This window comes from Echinococcus granulosus (assembly GCF_000524195.1).
Source record: "Echinococcus granulosus chromosome Unknown EG_S00040, whole genome shotgun sequence".
NCBI classification, from domain to species: domain Eukaryota; kingdom Metazoa; phylum Platyhelminthes; class Cestoda; order Cyclophyllidea; family Taeniidae; genus Echinococcus; species Echinococcus granulosus.
Window position 1 is genome coordinate 246,869 of NW_020170420.1, and position 8,798 is coordinate 255,666.

An 8,798-nucleotide genomic window follows, 5' to 3' on the forward strand; every position below is an offset into this window, starting at 1 on the left:
CAGCACCGAATTGTTTAAGCCTTACCCTAACGATGGTTGTTCTAAATAGCTTAACCTCCGTTTATTTCAAATAATGACGACAAGAACCCTCCCAGGATCTTCCCTCCCCAGCATGTCACCGTTTATTCTGTTTTTGAGTGATTATATCCACAAAATTCAATACTTCTGAGCTCTGTATTCTACAACCGCATCCTCTCTAAGGTGCTAAGTAACGGAGTTGATGAGAAGCTCCCACGACTATGGGAACGTAGTTCATCTCTCTTCCAGCCGCCGACGGGTGGAGACCACCTCCATCACCTGCAATGTGCATTTTTCCATAGCCTTAGGTACCTTTGAGTAACATATAATTAAAAGTCATAATTATTGTACTGTTAGAAAGGAAAAAAGTACTTTTAGGTACGTTATAGTCTTGATCAACACGCAAAACCTGTCGTTAGGTAAACAAAAATGAAGCTAGTGTATTCCTTTATGAGTTTTTCCATCTGTTGTCAATTTTTGTCAATCACTCTTATGTTATGTGGCTATAAAAGCAAGTGAGAATAGTACTTCAGCTTCGAAGAATTCATAGAAATAAAATTAGTAGTAGCTGTCGGGTGTCATTTTTCGCGCTCAAATGAAGTCGGGACTTTTTTGGATTCCTGTACTGCTCAAAAGCGGCTTTGTACATAATTGATACTTCCACCGTGTGTTGTACGGCCTGTGTGTGGAAGCCTTGCCTGTGACTAGTGGCTACTGCTGGAGACTGGGTCTGGGCCTCAGAGTAGGCCCCACCCTCAGCTAAGATGATAGTTGGCCAATCAGGCGGGACTGGAGGTGGCCCGCAATCCCCGAAATATTCGTGAATCAACCACAAAAATAGCCACCTCTAAAAATTTAAGCAGAAACATTTTAATGGATCACAAGATACTTTAAGCATCAAATTACTACAAATTTGTTGCCAAGGAAAATGCAACAATGCTCTCCCAGCTTCACCTGGCATTGGTTCCTTCATTTAACCAACCCATTTTACACTGTTAGTCCATTGACTGAATTCCCGTTTTTGTGACTTTGAGATCACTTTCCATTCAACACACACAGAGATGGAACAGTCAGCTTCTTGCTGTTGAAGCCCCAAGTTCGATTGCTCCCTCACTCTATGCAATCGCGGGAGTCTTCTCCCTCCATCATGAGGTGGGGTGCACCACACTCCACTCCTTGCGGGCCTAATCAAGGAGACGAGATCTAAGTAGCAGCAGATGAACACCCTCATGGTTATTGTGTAGACTTCCTTGATCACTTGAGATTCACGATGGTAGCATGGAGCTGCAGCTTCAATCTCTTCTACCCGTTCAGAAGAAGGCTGTCTTCAAGGGGTCACCGGCGTCATACATGCGTCTCATACAGTTACTCAGTGCTCTTGGATCCGAGAACAGTTACGTCAGGATCAAGGAAAACAGGCAATTGATATTGAGCGAAGAGTCTGGCACCTCGTGTGGTAATCACTAACAGGCAGTTGAACATTCTTCTTTAAAAGTCTGACGGACACCCTAGCTACATTAAAGTGCCTCCAGAGTAGTTGGAGACATTCAAATGTGGCGCCTTACGCTTGGCCTTCCAACTATTCTTTACGTCAGCATTACGTTCTCTTTAAATACTCGGACAAATTTGAAGGGCAATAAGAATGGACTTCACTGCTGTCAGCTAGTAAATATCCGCCCATGATTGCAGGTACGACCAAACTCCACCTTCTAGAAAGGTAAAAACAACACATCTCACCTTTTTTCTACCTGGAGATAAATGGGGTGAATTTGAAGTCTCCTTATGTTTTATCCATTAATCTTCCCTAATTGACCGCTACCAAGTCCACCAGACATTTTTTTCGCCTCCTTTCCTACCAATGCTCCTTTAGTTGCTAATGAAGCAGGAGATTCTAAATCAACAACATTTTAAGTGTAAAAGTTAAAGCCGATCACTTTTTTCCCTTTAATAAGCAAATATTTACAGACAAGCACATTAAATTAAAGTGTAGAATAATTCCTTCTTTCCTGTAGTAGAGATAAGCTTTAAGAGATACTGCAATCCAAATGAATGAACTCCGACTTGGACCTGCGTTGACGTGAACTGTTTCGACGACGAACTTTAAAACTGTTGCGGAAGAAGGACGCCCTCTTGGTCTGCACGTCGTAACCCGGACTGTTGGCCTTCGTCTTTTCAGTGGGAGAGGAGCTCTCCTGTCGTCCCGTGGTGACAGCGGCACTGCCCCGCCTTTGTTCCATCCACGGTGAAAAAGTGATTGCATGCGTCATCTCGTTCTGCGACCAGAGGGCCTTGAAGATGTCCACTATACACTCATCCGTTTTAGCACTGGTGTAGACAAATTGCGAGGGTTTCAGGCCACTCTTCAGTAACCACTCCATTATTACACCTTCACTGACTTTTGACATTGACGTTGGAAGGTCAGATTTGTTGCAAACAACCACTAGGGGTGAAGGTGTTGCCATTAGAGTCGAGGTTTCATAGGCATGAGGATCGGACACTAGAGGTGCATAGTCTTCACGCTCCGACTTGATCTGTTCGAGGTAACGCCCTGCCGTGGTCAACGACTCCATACTATCATGGGCGAAGACAATGACAAAGGCGTTAGCTTTCGCCACACAGAGACGAATCATGGCGGGAAAATCGTAGCTTCCCGAGGTATCCATAAACTCCACATTGGCCAGACAACCACGAACCAGGAATTTGGAGGAGTACACATCGTCCACGGTTGGAGTGTACTTGGGCTCGAAGCAACCATTGAGGAAGCGACGGATAATGCTGGTTTTGCCAACTTTTGCAGCACCTAGAAAGACAACTCGACATACGGATTTGGAGCCATTTTCTTTGGCCTCAGACGCACTTAAGAGAGCGGAATCGTTTCTTGCGAGGCTCCTTCGCAGCTCCGGTTGAGGCTCCGCCCGAGCCATGAGTGCGCTCTACAATGGAGGAGTTTTAGCACGTAGAAACATCTGGATAGCTGAACCTTGTGTTATCTTGATTTTTATGCAATGAATACAGCAATAAAAAGGCTAAATGTCTGCAGAAGTTTTTGTTCCGTATATGCTACTCATTTAAAGACCGTGAGTAGTATGTCCCTGCCTTTCCGAAAAAAACACAAACTAGGGGCCAATACACTTATAGGGAACGTGTTTTTTAGCCGCTGATCACTTCTGTTTCTTGCTTTGATTTATTTTCCGACTGTTGGAGCCATCTCGTCAGTGATCATGTGATTGTCAAGCAAGGGTTATAGTAAATACGTGAGGATCATCATTACAGGGTGAGTGAGGGCGAGGTATAGCGTCCTCTCAGGGGTAAGCCTTGCAGTGGCATGAAGTCTTCCACTGATTCACTAGTCTTCACTGTCCCCTGCTTGTCTACCATGAAGGGGATTTCTTCTGCGCTTTCGATTTGGTTTGGTCGTCGCATCAGTCGGTCAATTAGGCAGTCGGTCTCGATGAACAGAGGGAGAAGACAGTAAGGACTATTAAATGAGTGGAAAGACTTTCTACCATCACAAATCTTCGACCTGAGAAGATCCCAAGCCCAACTTTGGCCAGGGAGCGATATCTCCGCGCTCCAGACTATGAGCGCTATCTTTTCCTGATGCTGGACAATTTTTTGATTACATGTGATACAAAACAAGCAGATTAAGAGTAAAAATGAAGCAGAAACTAAGGAGACCTAAGTTTTATTTCTTTTTTGCCTCTTAGGAAAATAAAACTTTTTATGAAAGTGAATTTTACTGGCTACTTGCCTTTCACATTTGATGGGAAAAGGAGATGTGATTGTAAATTCATTCTTTTATTCATTTAACAGATTCGTTTGTTTGCATTATTTGCGAAATTTTTATCCGAGAAAATTTTACTAACTTACCTGGTTACCTCATACTACTCAGTGAACCTCTTTAAGTTACCTCTTTTAGTATGCTTATATTATTAACTTTAGCAGAGAAAATTCATAAAAAGCTAGGATAATAAGGAATTCTGTTCTAAATCTTTCACAGAGGAAGTGCTTAAATGGAATATTTTAATGAATATTTTATTATGTTATTGACATAAAGCTTGCACTTTTAAGCGTGGATTTTCGCATGACTTTTAATGCCTTCAGATCGTTTGGCGAGATTAAAAACAGAAGGGTTTAATTTTAATTAAACTTTGCAACAACACAAAAGAAGATTTAAGTAACGCAGTTTAAAAAAAGCGGGATTGCAAAAATGGTTTGATCACTTTGATCTCAAGGGCTGCTGCATCAGAAAGCTCGGTGCCCGCCCCGAAACCGTGGGGGTGAAGAAGGCGGAAAAGTGTACCGCGGGAGGAGAGGAGGTTACTTCTGGTGTGCACAGACCACATAACCAGGGCGGAGGTGCAGTTTAGTGGTTACTGTAGAGCCAGAATGGTTAAATAGACACACCTAAACAAATGTCAGTCCCCCAGGAAATTTAATGCATCACACATTCTTTCTTCTCAAGAATAAAGAAAAATTGTCATGGTTACGACAAAAGGGGTATAACTCCTTATTTTCCGGGGCCGAGGGGAAAAGGAATTATTCTGGTGGGGTATGCGCTTTGTAACCCTCATCCCGGCGCGTCCTGGGAAAGTATGAAAGTGCTGTGTGAGATGAATAAGTGATTTATTTATGAAGCGGAAAAAAAATTTTATTGAGCTGTGAAAAAAAACAGCTTACTTAATCCTAGAATACATTAAGTTACATCCACTGCAGTTGATGATAATTGTATATAAAGTGTGTTTTCCTTTTTGGATTCTTTTTCATGCATTTTTAATGTTATGGGAGCATTTTAACAAATTAAAAAAGGAAAAAGCTTATGTAAGCCCGATAGTTGGGCATTTTTGCACGGAAGAAAGTAGTGCAATGAAAATACGACCATTTTCGCAGCTTTTTTTCCTCCAAATATTCACTTATGAGGTGTCACTTTTGTGCCATCAATGTGGCATAAATTATGGTACTTTCCCCGAGATAATTGGAAAGTAGTCACTTTCGAGAAGGCGTTTTTTCCCCCTACTTGAGGCCATAAACTAACCAAAACCGTGATTTATTTTAATTAGTGTACAATCGTGGATTTTAAGGCTAGTGAGGGAGAGAGGGGAAGAAGGGTCGTTCGTCTCATTCAGCGTGAAGGCCGAGTCTTCACATGTCGACTGAATGGGAGGGTAAAATTGCCCTCGGCAGACGGGCGACGAACAAAGTGCCCGGCGGTTAGATGAAATTGGCGAGCAGGTATGAGAACAACAAGTAATTACCCCTCTACCGGAAGTTTTGGACGCGATCTCACTTAGCCGTAGGCACTACACTCAGAGCGACATTTACTTGACCTTTTAGATGCACCCACGCAGACTCACCAACCGCCCTGGACTTTGGTCACCATCTCTGTGCTGTGGCATCCAATCGCCTGCATTGTTGTCGCCAGCCCATCAGTCCTAATGTCCCACGCTTTAGAGGGTTGCATTCAGGCACATACAATTTGCAGCATCTTCGTAGAAGATTTGGCGCCTCTGTATGATCTTTTTGTTGCCGCTGTGTTGAAGGCAAACACTACGCCTTTGATGAATTATTTATTTGAGCCGTAGAGATAAGAGTCTGACAGCCTCTGGCATAAGAGCCAGATTTAAGTGATGAAGGCAAAAGGTGTTTTAGTGGATAAACAGCACTCAGAAAACTCTACAATTTGCCTTAAGAGGAGGCGAGTGTGACAAAAGGCCTCCTCCACCAGGTGGAATGTAAAATGAAGGGGGTATTTTTCTGAATTGTGCCTTAAAAATTGTTATCACAGTTGTTTGCTTTTCAATTATTCAGACATTGCCTTTAAGTTATTAAAAAAATCTTAATCCCAGTCTATTGGAATAAAAATTAAAGCCTGGGCTGAAAATCACTTTTATTTGCTTTTTAAAGCAGTCCTTCTGACTGACTGTGCAACTATTTAAAGACTTTATAATTGACCCCGCTTTAATCATTAAATGGTAATATTCCTTGTTCCTTAAATAGCAATACTTCTTAAATTAATTACCTTGAGAGTCTTAACGAGCTATTTCGCCGACTATTATTGTAGAGTGGTGTAAAAATAGCATTCTTTTTATTTATTTAAAGCGTGCATTTACTTGACAGTTAATGAGTATTACTCCAAAATATTTTTAAAGTATGGGAAGGTACGACAGCACCGAACGGAGGCCGCCGTTGGGGGGAGGGGGGGTGGGCAAGCGGACACGCTGATGCCGCTGCACATGTTACCCTGGCGTCTTTTTTTATCTTTTTTTCTCAGTTGACTTGGTGACCGAAACGCTTTGCTTATCATTGCATCGGGCGGCCCTGACTTAATTAATTAATGTTCATTCTGAGAGCAAGAGTTTATTTTTTCTAGCACAAAATAACCCTACCAATGAACTCAGTTGTGATCATATCAGTAGCACTTGCGGCAAATGAATATTTTGTGATTAAATGATTCCCATTTTTTATTGAGAGAGGCAAAGAGCACTTCAGTCCATGGGCATGTATCTCGAGCAGTCCCGAGATGCATTATGATTCGTGGTTAAAAGCATCGATAAGCGAAATGCATCTAAGGTACGAATGTTGTAGACACCAATTTACCTCTACCCCACAAACCTCATAATGTGGGGAACGCCTACCATTTGGCCCTGGTTAAACTTTAAAGGAAGTGAAGTTAGCTTTCTTGGAAGGCGCTTTTATTTTACAGGGTGGAGTGAATTGTCTCAATTTGTTTGAGTACCACGAGTTAGCCATCGATGTCACACGGATGAGACGGTTCGGTTTTCTTACCTAGGCCTGGAGCTTCACATATAGGTGAGAGGCTGGTTACACCAATCAATCCGTGGAACGAACGATTTGATGGAGTTTAAGAAACTGTAACAGAGTTTATGACGAACAGCAGTCCCCGTTTTGCCTACTCTTGAAAGGCACTTAGATTAGGGTTGCAAATATACTTAATTTTTAATCTATCCTCTCCATCTGTGTATTTAAACACCTCCTAAGTCACTCAACTACACTCAGAAATTCTAATTTAGCTTGAAAGTATGCACGATGTTAAGTTGCAGGAAATATTTCATTAGTTAAAAAGAGGCGGAGACTGTTTGAAATTGGCAATTCAAGTGTAAGGTTTTACGTTTTCCGGGACATTTCCCTACTGATTTACTTATTCCCACATTTAAACGGGAATAGTAATAAACCTCGTTATAAGAGGCAGCCTTTTGCATTATTTACTCAAAAGGAGTAGAACTTTCCCTGCATAAAAGTACTCGATCACATCAACGCACAACTCACCTTGTCCAAATCTCGTCAAGTAAAGAGTTCTTTTACCTCGGGCTGTCATAATTACTTGCTTGGGGAAGCCTTAGCCAATGAAAAATCGCCTTTTCGGGATCAGCCAATCATAATTCGGGCTCAAGGGGTCAGCCAATCAAAACGACAGTGATTCTCACTTCAGTGACTTAGATGAGAGGAGCATAAAATGCAATTTCCTTCAATCTCTTATCCTGAATATTTGAAAAACATCATGAGGTCACCAAATTGTAACTATGGGAACTCAGCTTAACTTGTTTGAGGTGGTAACTGGCTTGAGAGAATGTCAATGTCAGTTGATCTAGTGGAAGCAGTACATTGGTACCATGGCGGCGAAATAGCGAAGTAAGAAAAGGTAGTAAGGCAACGATACAGCAGTCTGGAGAAACCTGCGTGTCCCGGTTTATGAGGGCTTAAGGGTGGGTGGGTGTGTTGCGAGGTGCGCATCCGGACCGACGGTGTGACTAGCCGCGCATTGGCCCTGACCCCATTTCAGACATCCAGTCAGGATGCTAGAGACGAACAAAATGGCCATATGTAGATAAATTACTACCCATTCAAGCCTGACAATAAGCCAATTATGTCAAACCTGTCAGGTCCGACATATGGAATGGCATTCTCCCTCTCACCACCCCCACCTTGTGCATTTGGATAAATGACCTTCAGAGAAGAGTCGGGGGACCAGCAGACAAAGCAGAGTCATGGCAACAGCGTGACGTCTATAACCGCAGTGGATTGAGGATATGCGTTAGTTGTTGCACATGATTCTCAGACCTGCCCAGAGAATAAGGAGGCTAACCAAGATGATAGTTCGTGAATTTTACTACAATTTCAGCCTCATTCAGCTGACTTCCTGGGCTACCTCCGAGTTCTACCAACACCGAGAAAGCCACCAGGTCTGTAAAGAGAAGTCAACCTGGTCTCAGCCAATCAGAAGAGAGTGAGCGAGAGGCAATTTTAAGCTTATTCCTGTGGACAGCCACAGGAACGGAAACTTCCAAACCACTTCGCAGTTTTGTTCTTTCACTAACCTTGACGTAGACCTCAGAATTAGGAAACTACTTTAATCATGAATCCAGAAAGAGCCGCTTCTTTCATCTAGCCTATCGGGTGGAAAACCGACCTCTTCACGTGGTGATTACGACTTGGGGGGCGTTGGACATCAGAAGGCATGCAAGTACGGTAAAATAATTCCATGTGCTTGTGCTGACTCTCCTCGAACACAAAGATGCAACGAAAGGCCGTGGGCAGAATAATTCCTAAGAGAGAAGGCCAAAAAAACACTGGTGGCCTTTATTAACCCAGGTTAAGTCAGTACATGATCGCACTCTCTGTCGGCGAGGTCACTCAATTTAGATACGAGGTCATACTTCATCTTAATTAGATGCCCTGGTGATTGTTTAAACGAGCGCGCTCGGTGAAGCTAAATTATCAGGGTCACTACCACTGGGTTACACTTAATCATCCAGCAAAAA

At 42.7% G+C, this 8,798-nt stretch overlaps 1 protein-coding gene across 1 annotated transcript; it reads right to left on the bottom strand. All coding sequences in view use genetic code 11, as the record gives it.

Annotated features, from left to right (window-relative positions):
* Positions 1-2,042: 2,042 nt before the first annotated feature.
* Positions 2,043-2,942, bottom strand: EGR_05448 (GTP-binding protein Rhes; the record flags this gene model as incomplete). Its single annotated transcript, XM_024494697.1, has 1 exon — positions 2,043-2,942. The coding sequence occupies one exon, from the start codon at positions 2,940-2,942 to the stop codon at positions 2,043-2,045; it is 900 nt and encodes a 299-aa protein (XP_024350882.1).
* Positions 2,943-8,798: the final 5,856 nt, after the last annotated feature.